The sequence below is a fragment of the Ursus arctos genome, unplaced genomic scaffold (assembly GCF_023065955.2).
Source record: "Ursus arctos isolate Adak ecotype North America unplaced genomic scaffold, UrsArc2.0 scaffold_33, whole genome shotgun sequence".
Lineage (NCBI taxonomy): Eukaryota > Metazoa > Chordata > Mammalia > Carnivora > Ursidae > Ursus > Ursus arctos.
In genome coordinates, this window is record NW_026623019.1 from 12786505 (window position 1) to 12801860 (window position 15356).

General features: G+C 39.3%; 2 protein-coding genes across 3 annotated transcripts in view; one reads left to right on the forward strand and one right to left on the reverse strand.

The window, feature by feature from the left end:
• The window catches only part of CUNH9orf85 (chromosome unknown C9orf85 homolog), a 190243-nt gene that overhangs the window by 116436 nt on the left and 58451 nt on the right, over positions 1–15356 (forward strand). Inside the window, exons 5-7 of one of the 2 annotated variants that reach the window (XR_008956832.1) lie at positions 4618–4701; positions 8235–8419; positions 10545–10715. The gene's annotated coding sequence lies outside the window, so the exon portion shown is untranslated. The remainder of the gene's footprint in view (positions 1–4617; positions 4702–8234; positions 8420–10544; positions 10716–15356) is intronic. The other variant, XR_008956833.1, reaches the window with a different exon arrangement.
• CUNH9orf57 (chromosome unknown C9orf57 homolog) lies at positions 4672–15245 on the reverse strand. The gene is made up of 4 exons (XM_057305552.1): positions 12326–15245; positions 11414–11474; positions 8185–8307; positions 4672–4796 (listed from the first exon to the last, which is right to left on the reverse strand). The coding sequence occupies exons 1-4, from the start codon at positions 12491–12493 to the stop codon at positions 4672–4674; spliced, it is 477 nt and encodes a 158-aa protein (XP_057161535.1). The 5' UTR covers positions 12494–15245.

A 15356-nucleotide genomic window follows, 5' to 3' on the forward strand; every position in this document is an offset into this window, starting at 1 on the left:
AAGTGGGAGTGTTAGGATTTGAGGTTCAGCCAAAAGATGTTATGGCATTACTTATGAATGGTGATCTGCAAAGATCCGTGAAATACGCAAGATGGGAAAAATGTGTCCACCAGCAGGTACAGCCACCTCTAGTGCCTTCCCTTGCAGGACTTGCAGAAGTACGGGTCAGTGCCTGGGAGAGAGAATGCATACTCTTCTGGACAATCAAAGCGGCAATAGCCCTACATCTCCCCAAGGATGTGGGTGTTTCCCATGTCTCCAGTGGTGTATATCAGCCTGCTGTTTTAGCCGGAAAACTATTAGCACACAAAGTCCTTTACTTCAGAAAATTAAAACAAGAGATGTTTTCTTTCTACCTGTTTACCTAGCTTACAACATTCAGGACTCCAGACTTCTCCATTATCATCTAAATTTTTCTTTCTGTCCCAAGTCTTTAGTCAGACTCAGAGTCGCTTATGACACTCAGAGGTCAGTCATCAACCGTCCCATTCCTTCGATTTCTTTGCTCTTGTGCTTCTTTCACAGACCCCCAAGTCTCATGTCTTAGAGACACGAAGCTGTGCCAGAGAGCTAGTTACACCATCATGGCGGCTTGGCTTCTTGCCTACCACTGTGGTTCTCTGAGAGACTGGCACTTGTGATGGAACGAAGATCCATGGTACGTCACACCATAAGTTCCCCCTCTGCCACCTATGAGCTACGGAGGCTCAGACTCCTCATCGGTCCACTAGGGAGGATAGCAATGGGCATCTCCCTTATAAAACGTTCTCTCTGGAGCTTCCAAAAACCTTGTAACTGAGTATCAGCACGAAAAATGTCCCATCCCTCCTCTGCTAATGGAATCATTGGTCTCTTCCCTGACATATCAGTCCTATGTCCCCAGTTTATTGACTGCAAAGACTTTTATTTATTTATTTATTTATTTATTTATTTATTTTAATGATTTTTTTATTATATTATGTTAGTCACCATACAGTACATCCCCGGTTTCCGATGTAAGGCTCGATGATTCATTAGTTGTGTATAACACTCAGTGCACCATGCAATATGTGCCCTCCTTACTACCCATCACTGGTCTATCCCATTCCCCCACCCCCCTCCCCTCTGAGGTCCTCAGTTTGTTTCTCATAGTCCATAGTCTCTCATGCTTCATTCCCCCTTCTGATTACCCCCCCTTTCTTTATCCCTTTCTTCCCCTACCGATCTTCCTAGTTCTTATGTTCCATAGATGAGAGAAATCATATGATAGTTGTCTTTCTCTGCTTGACTTATTTCACTTAGCATTATCTCCTCCAGTGCCGTCCATGTTGTAGCAAATGTTGAGAACTTGTTCTTTCTGATAGCTGAGTAATATTCCATTGTATATATGGACCACAACTTATTTTATTTTTTTTTTAAAGATTTTATTTATTTATTTGACAGAGATAGAGACAGCCAGCGAGAGAGGGAACACAAGTAGGGGGAGTGGGAGAGGAAGAAGCAGGCTCATAGCGGAGGAGCCTGATGTGGGGCTCGATCCCATAATGCCGGGATCACGCCCTGAGCCGAAGGCAGACGCTTAACCGCTGTGCCACCCAGGCGCCCCTGGACCACAACTTCTTAATCCAGTCATCTGTTGAAGGGCATCTCGGCTCCTTCCACGATTTAGCTATTGTGGACATTGCTGCTATGAACATTGGGGTGCATATGGCCCTTCTCTTCACTACGGCAAAGACTTTTCTTTTAAATGAATTAAGGGGCATTAACCACTGAAGCTTCTATTTCAGTTGTGGGAAAAAAATGTTATTAACAAGAAAACTAACCTGGTATTCAGACGATCAAGGGAGGTCTTCAGATCCATTGGCCCTTCGGTGTGGTGTCTTATAAACTGATAAGAGGGGTAGGCAAAGAATAAACTTGTTAGCTGAAGAAATCTTGAATGGATAGGCGCTTGAGTGGGAGGTGCAGACTGAAAAGATGTGATTGCATGTCTATAGGCCATCTGTGTGTTTTAAGGGAAATCATGACTGAGAAATTTGTTAGAATGAAAGGAAGATAATAGGACACTGAAATGTCTCTCTTGAAATCAGATTCATGTAAACCAAGTGTTGGGTGTGTTGACCTTGAAGGGAGGGGAAATGCTACACCATGTCTTGTGTGATCAAGTGTATTTGTTTCCCATGACTGCTATAACAAATCATGTTAAAAGAAAGCAAATATGGGGCGCCTGGGTGGCTTAGTCAGTTAAGCGTCTGCCTTCAGCTCAGGGTGTGGAGCCCTGCGTGGAGCGCCCCCCACCCCCACATCTGGCTCCCTGCTCCCTCTCCCCCTCCTCCTCCCACTAGTGCTTGCTGTCTCTCTCAAGTAAATAAATAAAATTTAAAAAAATATTTTGTAATTATGTGTAGTGATGGATGTTAACTAAACTTACAGTGGTGACCATTTTGTAATACATACAAATATCAAGTAATTATGTTCCACACCTGAAATTAATATATGTCAATTATATCTAATTTTTTTAAAGCCAATTTATCTTACCATTATGGGTGGTAGAAGTCTAAAAATGTGTCTGCAGGCCTTCGTTCCTTCTGGAGACTCTAGGGGTGAATCTGCTTTCTTGATTTTTTCAATTTCTAGAGGTTGTCCACTTTCCTTGGCTTGTGACCCCTTTTCTCTGTCTTCAAAGCCAGCATCTTCAAATCCCTCTCTGACCTTCCTGCTTCCCTCTCTTATAAAGACTGTTGTGATTACATTGGGTCTACCCAGGTAGATCCAGGAAAAGCTCCTACCCTCAAAATCTTTACGCACATCTGCAAAATCCTTTTTGCCATGTAAAGTAACATATTCGCAGCTTTCAGGGATTAGAATATGGACATCTTCGGGGGGGGGCATTATTCGGGATACCACATCAAGGATGTGAAAATTGTTTTTGTTCTGTGCTGACTTTTGGGTCAAGTTGGCATGCAGGTGGTAAACTGCTTCAGTGATGGTCACTGCTTGTGATGGCTTGGATTTCTCCCTTTAATTTTCCTGGATTACATAGAGCTAGGAGAGCATTGATCATATAACCAGGGTCTATCTTCTAGATATTCAGCACCAGTTCTTATTTTTAATCTAACAACAGCAAAGAGGTGCCCATGTCAAGCCATAAAATATTAGGACTTGAAGGGATCTGAGAGATGATGTGACCAATCCTCGTCATTTCATATGTGAAGAAAATGCGGTGCAGAGACACCAAAATGACTTGCCAAGGTCAACAGTAGCACCTGCTTGCTTGTTCTCTAGTCATTACATCACTGGGATTTCCAATTAAGTTTGGGAAGCCCTATGGAGTTAGTCACTGATTGTCTGATCTTGTCATGTTTCCCCATGAAGTTGGGTAAATTATGTTATGTTTAAAAAACAAGAAAATTGAAAGTATCTCCATTGAAGTTCAGTGATCTGTTTAACAATGTGGCTAATGCAAAAAGTGACACAATAACGGCAAATGGATTTAAATCTTAAGATGAAGAAACTTTCTCCTTAGGAAGTTCATAAATATGGTCTAAGAAATATAGCTGAAGTGAGTTTGGAAATGAGTGTGGAGAGAAATGTTTTGTTTCCTTGGGCTTTTTTTTTTTTTTTTAATGCTGTTTTTCTTCAGAGTTTATAGAAAAAACATGTATTGAGGGCCCACTGTATGTGAGATGTTGTTTTAGGTTCTGAGAAAAAGACAATAAAAGTAGATTATGTTGAGATTTATTATTTACCATTTGGATTTCTCAAAATCCTGAAGACACAGAGAAAAACAACTTTAAAATGTGAAACAATAATCTGGCAGCTGCTTAAGTAGAACACTGAATGAGAATAATTGAACACACAGGTCAAAGTATATTCGGAACCCTCTAAAATTCCTTCTGGATGCGGACCTGTTCCCCTGCTTAAAGTAAATTGCTTCATCTGCCAAAGTTGGATGAGCCAAAGCACTTAGGTGTGGTTAAGGGATGGAAATCCAGAATTTGGGCAAATCCTAATGCAGATGGGAGACCATAAGCACCAACCCTCGCACTTGCCTGAGCTCTTTGCCATTTGGGTTCATAATTCTCACAGGTCTGGTTTGCTTATTTGTGGCTTATTTTTCCTGTGGCATTTGTTAAATAATAAATGTATGTCATAAATGTTTAACACATTGCTGGCGTCTACCCACCACACGCGAGTAATATCTTTCTATGTCATATGTCATAAATTCTCTGTGTCATAAATACCCCCCCCCCCCCCCCCCCGCAAAGAGCAAGGCAATTTGCTTTGGAAACTTTCAGGTCTCCTGGCATCTTTTGATAGGATTCATATGTAACTGTATTTTGAAATGTGGAAATCTTTAAGAAAACTAGTAAACTAGAGACATTGTGCATAATTTGACTCAGGGAATTACATTTTTACTCCTTGGTAGCTTTGAAATCACCAGAAGAGGAATTAAGCAGAAAGAGGAGAGGAGAGACATGGGGTTGAAAAGGATGTTTCTGGGAGGAGTTTGGGGTGGTGGGGAAGAAGTGAGGCACCTTGAAAACCAGAGTTGGTTTCAGACCACAGCTCACATGACCTGCAAAGGTCTGAGGTTTTGCAGAGGGCCCCTTCATGGTAGCCTGTTGTCTTGTCCAGGTCAGACTTGGAGATTGGCTGATCCGTCAAGCAACTTGGACATGGGCCACCAACTCAAAAATTACACAGGGGACGATGGCAACAGTAAGTAGCACGCATTCCAGAAGACGTTGACTTTTTCTTGAAGCAGTCATCATGGGTCTCTGTGCAGCCCAAAATGGAATACCACTGAATTCCACCTGAAGGGAACAAAAGAGATAGGGGTTAGGCTTGCTCAGTCAATAGAGCATGTGAGTCTCTCTCGGGGTTATGAGTTTGAGCCCCACACTGGGCGTAGAGCTTAGTCAAAAAAATAAATAAATAAATAAATAAGAGAGTGAGAGGTCCAGCCTACTAGGCTTCAGATGCTTCAAGTAACTAACAGGTTAAAAAAAAAAGACAAAGCAAAAATTCTAGGTTTATCAGGATATAATTTGTCTTTAAGAACTCCCACCTAAGTGTATTCTAGATGGGTACATTGCAATACAAAAGCTTTGAAATTTCAAAACAAAATAGCTTTCAAACTCAGATGATAAAAGCCACGCAATTGCCACTGGCTGTGGGAGACTTTCTGAAGCGTTAGCTGTTTGGAAGTTCCCATTCTCATCCCTCAGCTTAACCCAGGTCATGAGTTATTCAAAGAGCGGAATCCACAGAAGGGATCGTTTAGATGTGTAAGTGCTTCTCAGAAATGGACGCATGTCCTTGACCTCACTTAATTTTCACCCTCATTACAGAAGGAATGAACGCTCACTGCAGAAAATGTGAAAAATGCACACATGTGCAAAATAGGCGACAGTCTTGTCCTGTAATCCTGGCATCCCCAGCTTCACTTGTCTGGAGGGAGAACACAGGGGAGCAGTTCCCCAAAGGCAGCAAAGCGTATGATGGTTGGAAACTTGGGAGAACAGTAGTCCCTCAACTGGGGGGCAGTTTTGCCTCCTACCCCCAGGACATTAGATAACGCCCAGAAACATTTTTGTGGTTACAACTCGGAAGATATTACTGACGTGTAGTGGGTAGAGGCCAGCGATGTGATAAACATACCACGATACGTAAAACAGCCCTGCATAATAAAGAATTAGCCTGCCAAAGTGTCAGTAGCGTCAAAGATGAGAAACCCTATTCATAAAGCCATCAAAAGGGTTAAGTTCCATTTCTGTTTGTTTCACAACAAAATTTTCAGGTTAGGAAATGGCTCTGCCCACAACACTGTAGTCAGACTGGGTCCTTGAGGTACCAAGACCTGTTGTCAATATTCTGACACATCAGCTCCCTGACCTTCCTCCTGTGCAGAGTCCTGTAGGACTTGTTTTGAAGTTGAACGGCCTTGGTAACAATCTGTCCATGTTTAGGAAGAGAAGAGCAATCACTGAGAGCCAGCATCTCATGGCTGCAGGGGGCCTTGGCCCCTTTCCCTTTCCACAAAGAAGGGACTCTGACTGGCAGAGGTGTGAGCCAGAGGGAACGCAGGGCTTAGAGAGAGGACTCAGGCTAGACAGGCTGAACAAACGCAGATAACCCTCTTAATATCAAAACCCATCCCATGGGACCCCCAATTCTCTTCTTCTCTCCCAACTAACTTTGATCTCCTCCAACTTTTGTTCTCTCCTTCAAGTTCCATAGAGGAATGTAGAGTTTTGCTTCATGGAAGTTTTTATTCATAACTGGTGTGCCATGCCTACTGTTTGGCAACACACTTTTCTTCTGCTCAACAATGTTTTAGAGATTATTCCCATGTTAGCAAAGCGATCTAGTTCATTCTAAGCATTGCATAGCATTCCGTGGCCTGAACATGCATCATAGTTTAAATAACACTCTCCTACTGGGGCACCTGGGTGGCTCAGTCATTAAGCGTCTGTCTGCTTTGGCTCAGGTCATGATCCCAGGGTCCTGGGATCGAGCCCCATGTCTGGCTCCCTGCTTGACAGGGATCCTGCTTCTCCCTCTCCCACTTCCCCTGCTTGTGTTCTCTCTCTCGCTGTCTCTGTCAAATAAATAAATAAATAAATAATCTTTAAAATAAATAAACAAACAAATAAATAACACTCTCCTACCGACAATCATTTAGGTCATTTCCTTTACTTTATCATTAAATATAACACTCCGGGGATAACCTTCATAACATGCCTTTTCATGTCACGTGTACAATATTTCTCTGCAGTCGATGCCGAGAAATAGAATTGCTTTGTAGAAGGCTGTGTTCATTTCAAGTTTAGTGGAAATTCCCAAATTGTCTAAAAAAATGCTCAGGCGGTTGAGCGTCTGACTCTTGGCTTCAACTCAGCTCATGGGTCATAGATGGAGTCCCACTTTGGGCTCTGCTCAGCAGAGGGTGTGCTTGAGGATTCTCTCTCTCCCTCTCCTGTCCCTTTCCTTGTTGGCATGTGCATGCTCTCTCTCAAATAAATAAATAAATCTTTAAAAGAAATACTAAACTAATCTAAATTGTCACCGGAAATGTACGAGAGTTCTCATTTCCCCATACTGTCACTAACCCATGATATTATAAAGCTTTTGTAAATTTTATCATCTGATGGGTCAAAAAATATATTATTTCTGTAATTTGGCATTTCTTTGATATTTACTGATGGGTTGAGCAGCTTTTTATATTTTTATATTTTTAGGTTATGTTTATATTTCTTCTTCTGAAAATTGTCCCTACATTTCCTTTAACAAACCTTTTGGTCCCCCCTGATTGTTGGGTCTTTTTAAAAATTGTTTTTGGAATTTCTTTACTCTGGTTAGGTATCATATATATTTTCTTCTGTTACTTATATTTCAACTATTTTCATCCAGTTTATTTTTTATCTTTTAAATTTTGGGGTTGTCATTCATTTTATAAATTTTAAAATATCGAAGTATTCAAATTTATCTGTCATTTCCTTTACAACCTATGCCTTTTGGATATTTAAGAGGTCTCCTCTCTTTCAGACTTCACATATCTTCTTCAGTATTTTCTTCTAATGTTTTCATCATTCGGATGTTTGCATTACTCTTTAACCCATGCAGACAAGGCTGGCTTCCTGGACACGGTGTCAGTGAGGCAGTACATACATTCACTAGGAGCCATCGCTCTGGAATCAAAATACGTGCATTTGAATACCGACTCCGACACTTACCGGCTATGTAACATCATGCACATTTCTTAATCTTCCTATGCCTCAGATTTCTCATCTTTAAAATGGAGATAGTGACAAGATCCTTGGGGCATGTGGGTGGCTCAGTCAGTTGAGCATCTGACTCCTGGTTTTGGCTCAGGTCCTGATCTCAGGGTCATGAGATCGAGCCCCGCGTTGGGCTCTGTGGTCAGTAGAGTGGAGTCTGCTTGTCCCTCACCCTTTGCTCCTCCCCGCTCATGCTCTCTCTCTCTCAAATAAATAAAAAATAAATAAAATCTTCAAAAAAATAAAATAAAATGGGGATAGTGACAGCTCATATCATTGCTTTGTTGGTATAATGTCACCCAGGTAAAGCCCTTAGTACAGCATTTGGCGAGTAGTAAATGTTCAGTGAATGTTTGCTTTTATATAGGGATTTTTCCTATTCTCATTTTCAATAATTTTTTTTTTAAGTGTCAAGACTTACCTCTTGCATAAGTCTGTTTCATACAATACTGACCAGGTTTTGTTCTGCAGGTTCCAAAATCCAAAAGACATCCATGGAAGGGCATTGAGAGGTTGCATAATCTACAAATCGTACCTTCAACATCTCCAAAGCACAGGAGAAAAAAAAATAAGGGGAAAATAGAAGTGAGACCAGCAAGAGAGAAAGAGAGAGAGAGAAAAAAAATAGTAGTAATAGCGATTTTCAACTTATGAAGGTAAGCAATGTTTTAAAAATTAATTCAAAGAACTCATATAAATTAAAATTATTTTTATTTTGAAAATTGGGGAAATGTCAAAGCATATGCGACATTCATGAACTGGAAGCCCCTAGAACAGATACTAATTAGATACGAGTCCAGGTCGTCTAAACAATTTAGTTGGTAAAAATTTACTGAGTTCCTCAGTGCCTAATTAAATCAAACCTGTTATTTAGGCAGAAAATTTAATTTCAGCGATTCACTCTTAGGCCTTCACTTCAGTGTCTAAGGCTGTACTTCATATCTAGTAGGTTCTCTGTGGCTATTTATTGCTTGATTAATGTTTACATATTGGTTATCTTCAACACTCAAATGCAGTGGCTTAAAATGTTATTCATTTTGGTTACACAGAAATAGCCCAGAGATTCTTAAACTTAGTCAACATAGGTAAGATTGGAAGCCATTATCTAGAAGATCGGTTTCCAGATTTGACTGTGCATCCCATTTATATAAGCAGTTAAAATAAACACAGATTCCCACGGCCCCTACAGACCTGAGTTGGAATCTGGAGGAGGTGGGGCTCGGAAATGTGTGTTTTAGATATGCAGAAACAGCCAAGGGCATGTGGTGTGGCCCAGTGTTCAGGAACCACCAGTTCCACTGAATTCAGAAATCTCCTTTATAGTTACTTCTGCAGGGAGCCTTGGCTAGTGACTCATCCCCATTAAAAACATCTCAGATTGTTCAAAGATTCTTCTGAATCTTAGACCAAATCTGTGTCATTGTTCACAGTTTCCATCTTTTAACATAGGAAGACCATTGCCGTGTCACTACTGTTCATGGATAACCCGAAAGAATAGTCTACTAGACATTTTGTACATTGTATTTTCCATCTCCCTCTGCCATATTCAGGGTTAGAAAATACCACTTTTAAGAGAAAATAGTCTGGCTGATGAGGCTAATTAACCTCTGTTGACTATTCTTTACAAGTTCAGCCTCCTCTCAAGACACTGGAAATTTCATGTTGGTTTTCTCTCTGAGCGTGACAGACTTTCAATCCATAATCAACAATCCATCAACAAATATTTGTTTTTAAGAGCTAAGCTTATGCCAAGGACTCTGCTCGGCAATTTACATGCATTAGCTCAGTTACTTCTCACAAGAAACCTTCCAGGCAGGCATTATAGTTGCTCATATTTCACATAAAAGAAAACTAAGTCTCAGGATTTTATGTAGCTTGTGCAAGTGGCAGAGACAGGAGTTTAAAAAGGTCTGTTGCAATCTGAAGCCCTTGTTGTAAGCAAACACACCGTGTCCCTAGAGCTGCCTACCTTTTTCATATCCCAAATCTCCTGATCTTGCCCTCTTCTTTCTGCATGTTTTGATTCTTACTAGATTCTGGGTCCGTTGCCTGCCCAGAATACTAGGGCTGCTTAGTTCTTTAAGACGTGCCCAAGGTAGTTTTCCTCCTGCATTTAGGGCTTCTCAGTCTCACCACTTGCCCTTAGAGATCCACTGCATGGCTCAGACCTTTCGTGCCAGTGGCCCCTCCAAGGTGGAGAGCTCGTAGGACGGGCTCTTTCTCTGCCTTGTGTGAAGCCCATGGACTGTGTTCCTGGGGGAGATCTGCTCTAGCTTCTTTCCCTCCCTCTCAGAGGGTCCTTCCTCCTCCTGATCCCACCCCCAGTATCCGTGAGCTTCTTCCTAAAACCTTGGCTCTGATATTCTTTACAGCTGAAGATGATACCTTAATTTTTAGGCTTTTTTGTTGACTCTAGCTGCTCATTTGCCTGAATATTTATAAATATGTTCTCAGATCCCATTTCCTTTCTTCTAGTGTCTTTTTATCTGAAAATTTATTGTTGGTTTTATTAACATTAATATAACATGATATATTCCAGTTTGACAACTAAATTTAAAGCTTTGGGCTATATGTAAAATGAATAGTTTCCTTACATGATTAATTCTGAAGTATGCTATTCTATGACTTTATTAACAGGAAACATCCAATACATTATATATATATAATTATTTAAAGATATATTCTAAATCATATCTGGTGACTTAAATATGTATTATAAAATCATGATGTTGGTGAGCTTTTCATTTTAATTTTTTAAAAGACTTTAATTATTTATTTTAGAGGGAGAGAGAGACGGCACGAGTGTGAGGGGCAGAGGGAGATGAAGAGAGAGACAATATCAGCAGACTCCCACGTGATGTGGGGCTCAATCCCAGGCCCCTGGGCTCATGACCTGAGCTGAAACCAAGAGTCAGACGCTTAACTCACTGAGCCACCCAGGCTCCTCAGATGGTGAGTTTTTAAATAACCACTCCTTACTTCGTGGGCAGTCTTACTTCAGGGTTTCTCTTTATGCTGAGTTTTCTTCTTCTACCCTCACATCTTCCGTGTATATCCAGCAAAATTAATGCAGTCCCCTCCCTGAATCATTTTTACATGATATTCAAGACACTGAGGATGTTCTTGTGTGATTTTCCCCCTATTCATATGCTAGTCTCAGCAGTTTTTCCAAGAAGCTGGTGGAAACAGGTACAATGCAGCCGAGACCTAAGCTGTGCCCTCTCTGTCGCGTGCTGTACTCAGTGATAAGGGTGGTGTGGGAGGCAAAGGCCACAAACGGGTGGTCCAGGGGCCACATTGGTTTGTTTAACGTGTACGGAGCTTTCATAAATTAGTTGTGAATATTAGGAAATGGGGAGTTTTCCTACAAACCTGATTTCTGGTTTCTCTTGAAGAATCAGAAGGTTTGGTAATTGCTGGGCTCTCGTTTCTCCATGGTAGCAACTATGTATAGCTGGGCACTGGCTGTCCCCCGTCCTGTTTCATTGCTTGTTAGCTTCCCCCCAGGATATGAGCTGACCAAATGCTTGAGGCATTTCAGTTAGTGACCCCAGTCTTTGCTACTCGTAGTGTCCAAGTCTTAATATTAGAATTTTATTTATCTCTGGGATACATTCTAGATTCTTCCTACTGAAATGTGGTGTCCAGACCGATAGTATCTTCCATCACCTGGAAGCTTGTTGGAAATGCAGACTCGGGCCCCACACCAGCCTGTTGAGTCAAATTCTGCATTTGTTTATTAAATGTTGTGACTCTAAGAGAATCCTGGGTTCAGCATAGAGCAACTGTCTTCATTACCATCTTAGCACTTCATTGAGAGGGAGAATTCCCATAATGGTGCTTGAACGTGCCTGTTTGGAGGCGTATGAAGGGCCTTAGGAATTCTGTAAAAAGGAATTGCAAGTGCCCTATTGTTACCTTTATTGGTTCTTTTATAAATGAAGGAATGCTGGAGATGGTGGAGAAGAGCACATTTAACAGGAAAAGTGCTAGAAGGCCTGTGTCTATGCTTATTTGATTTAATTAATTCATTTTCTTTGCCATATATTTTTTAAAGGTTTTATTTATTTGAGAGAGATTGAGAGAGAGAGCGAGCCCATGAGTGGAGGGAGGAACAGAGGGAGAGGGACAAGCAGGCTCTGTGCTGCTGAGCGTGGAGCCTGACATGGGGCTCAATCTTACAACCCTGAGATCATGACCTGAGTCCAAATCAAGAGTCGGGCACTTAACCAACTGAGCTACCCAGGTGCCCCTCTTTGCTATATTTATAAGAGCTTCCAGACTCTTCTGGTTAGCTCCAGCTTAGTGATAACAATAGCAACAAGTGGGCCACCATCTAGAAGCTCAGTTTTCTCATCTGTAAAATGGGAAATAACAGGATTTAACTCATAGGGTTATCATGAGGGTTCAATGATTTAATACAAATGTAATGTTTAGATCAGTTCCCGGCATATAGTAAATGCTCAATAAATGTTAGCTTGTACTACTTGTTCAAAAGTGCTTCCTTAGGCCTCGCTTTAAGCACCTTAATTACCTTATTTAAGGTCCTTCTCCACTGATACTGCAATTCTGCTATCTCTTAGATAATTTTCCCTCTTTTTGGTTTGTTTTCTTAATGACTTACCACTCAAGAGGCAGAGTAAGATAAAAACACCACTGAAGACAATCCTTCTCATTCTTCTATTTCTAACAAAAAAAAAAAAAATGGTATTAAAGAAACATCCCACCATTAAATTTTTCCTGGGGAGGAAGTTATAAAGTTACACATTTATGGTAGCTATTATAAAGAGGGAAATAACTGGCTAAGTTTCTTTTACATCATTAAAAAAAGTATAAATAAATTTAGTTTGTGAAAGAGGAAAAAAAAAAGTACCTGTTTTTATAAAAAATTCACCATAAAACTTCTCCTAGCTTTAGAGTATTTTAAGTTTAGCTGTCTTTTTATTACCAAATACCATTTCCTCCTTTACTTTCTTTCTTGAAGTATAATTGTTTAAAACCAAAAAATGAAATGAGATAGATTATATTTCTAGGATGATATCCTGTTAAAAATCCTTTTAACTATTAGCCTAAAGGAAAATATTTATGTATGCTTTCTCATAAACTAATGCTTTTGTTGCAAATGATCACATTTATAAGGTAAAGCATTATATGTTAGTTAATGGTAGTTAATACTTATTAAAATTAAGGGAAAGAAATAATCAGATTGGCTAAAATTTAGTTATTTATGACCTACCTGCCTTCTTGAAGGTTTTTGAAAATTTTCCTAGGTCTGAATTTCTTTAAAGGTTAACAACAAGTAAAATTTCCGATGCAATGAACAGTCCGTTGTAACTGAAACCAGCAAGGCAAGTTCCTAATCCACTAGGTTCCAAACAGTTTAAACAGTAAAAATTGTCCAAGTAAACACTTTTTCACTTGTGCACTCTGATGTATATGGAACTTAAGCTCCTTACTCATGAAATTAATGAGACTAAGTCAACACTTAAGCTCATTAACTGTAATTTTGGCTAAAGATTTCTGTTTACTATACTACATATGAATTAGTTTAGATATACCTGGCTAGGTGGGCGTATATCTCTTCATTATATAAACTAGTTGGTTTTGATTTAAAAAAATACCATATAATCTTTATAGCAGAATTTGGTGTATTCAGGAAGCAATTTGATTTTTAAAAATAATGTTTATTTCTAAATGAATATGTAGTTCCAAAGTAACACATTCTTCTTGAAACAAAAATACTGAGAATATTAAAATCTTCTTTGACCATGTTCCCACCAAACCCAGTGTCTTCCTCAAATGTAACCACATCATCACTATGTTGGATATCTTTTTTTTTTTTTTTTTAGTTTCTATTTAAATTCCAGTTAGTAAACATACAGTGTTATATTAGTTTCAGGTGTACAATATAGTGATTTAACACTTCTGCACAACACCTGGTTCTCATCACAGGTGCTCTCCTTGTGAAATCACCGATTTCACCCGTCCCTCAACCACCTCCCATGTGGTAACCATCTGTTTGTTCTCTGTAGTTAAGTCTGTTTTCCTGGTTTACCTCTCTCTCTTTTTCCCCTTTGTTCATTTGTTTTGTTTCTCAAATTCCACATATGCATGAAATTATGTGGTATTTGTCTTTCTCTGACTGACCTAATTTGCTTAGCATAATACTCTCTAACTTCATCCATATTATTGCAAATGGCAAGATTTCATTCTTTTTTATGGCTGAGTAATATTCCTGTGTGTGTGTGTGTGTGTGTGTGTGTGTATGCCACATTTTCTATTGACTATCCTTTTTATTTTGTGCATCGTCATAATACACTTGTAACTTGAAATATGTGTAACATTGCTTTTTGCTTCATTTTTACAAAAACAGTATCATACTCTGTATATTATTTTTCCCCTTGTATTTTACTTAAAAATATTTTGAAAATCTGTCTCTGTCAATCTTTATAATTACTTCATTATTTTTCATTGCTGTATAATATTTTTAACATGTGATAAACCATAGTCTACCCCTTCTCTGGTTGATGAGGTCATAGGATATTTTTGTTTTTTTCTGACAAACACTGTTGCAGTGTGTATATATATCCTTGGGTATTTATGTAAGTTGTTTCTCCGAGACAGATCCTGAAAAGTGGAATTGCTTCTCATAGGGTGTCTTCAGGTAACATTTTAATAGATACTTTCAAATTGGCCCTGAAAGTAACTATCAGTTTTCCTACCACCAGCAGAGCATTAGTAATTTTTCTGTCATATTCTCATTAATTCTGAATCAAAGATTTGCAAAATATTTATTACTATCTAAAAATCTAAATTAAAATAACATTATATCTTGGCATATCTAGTTGGCAAAGATGAAAAAGTAGATTATTACTGACAAAGGTTATTCCGAAATATGCACTTTTAGTCACAGCGTGGGGAAATGTAAATGAGTATGTTTATTAATGCATATATCCTATCAGCACATGTACTCATGCATATATACAAACACATAATTTGTATCATACCATAGCTATGGATTTGTAGCCTGCTTTAAAAAAGAAAACTTAACTTCATATTTTGAATATTTATTTTTTCACTAAATATATCTTAAGAATATATTTTTAAAGGTTCTGTGTTACTCAACCATTTGGACTTAGTATAATTTATTTAATAATTCCTACACATTTAGATATTTCTCATTATGTATTTGTTCAAGTTTGAATATATCTTTAGGATAATTTTATAGAAGTGGAGCTATTGGGACAAAGACATATTTTTTTTTAAAAAAGTAATACCAGGGGCACCTGGGTGCCTCAGTCAGTTAAGCGTCTGACTTTGGCTCAGGTCATGATCCCAGGGTCCTGGGATTCGAGCCCCACGTTGGGTTCCCTGCTCAGTGTGGAGCCTGCTTCTCCCTTTCCCTCTGCCTGCCGCTCCCCCTGCTTGTGCCTTCTCTGTCACTCTCTCTGTCAAATAAATAAGTAAAATCCTAAAAAAAAAAAAGTAATACCAGTTTAGAGCAATAGTATGGCATACTCATTTTCAAATCCCCAGTGCTTAGCTAACACTTTGCCTAGACTATAATAAGCTCTCAGTTAATGCTACTTTTTC

Coding starts and splice junctions, on each gene's coding strand:
- CUNH9orf57 (XM_057305552.1), bottom strand. CDS start 12,493: ATGGTGGGATGTTTCTTTAATACCATTTTTTTTTTTTTTGTTAGAAAT. Junction 11,475..12,325: donor TAAGAGATAGCAGAATTGCA/GTATCAGTGGAG, acceptor TTGACTCAACAG/GCTGGTGTGGGGCCCGAGTC. Junction 4,797..8,184: donor GAAACAGACTTATGCAAGAG/GTAAGTCTTGAC, acceptor TGTTCCCTTCAG/GTGGAATTCAGTGGTATTCC.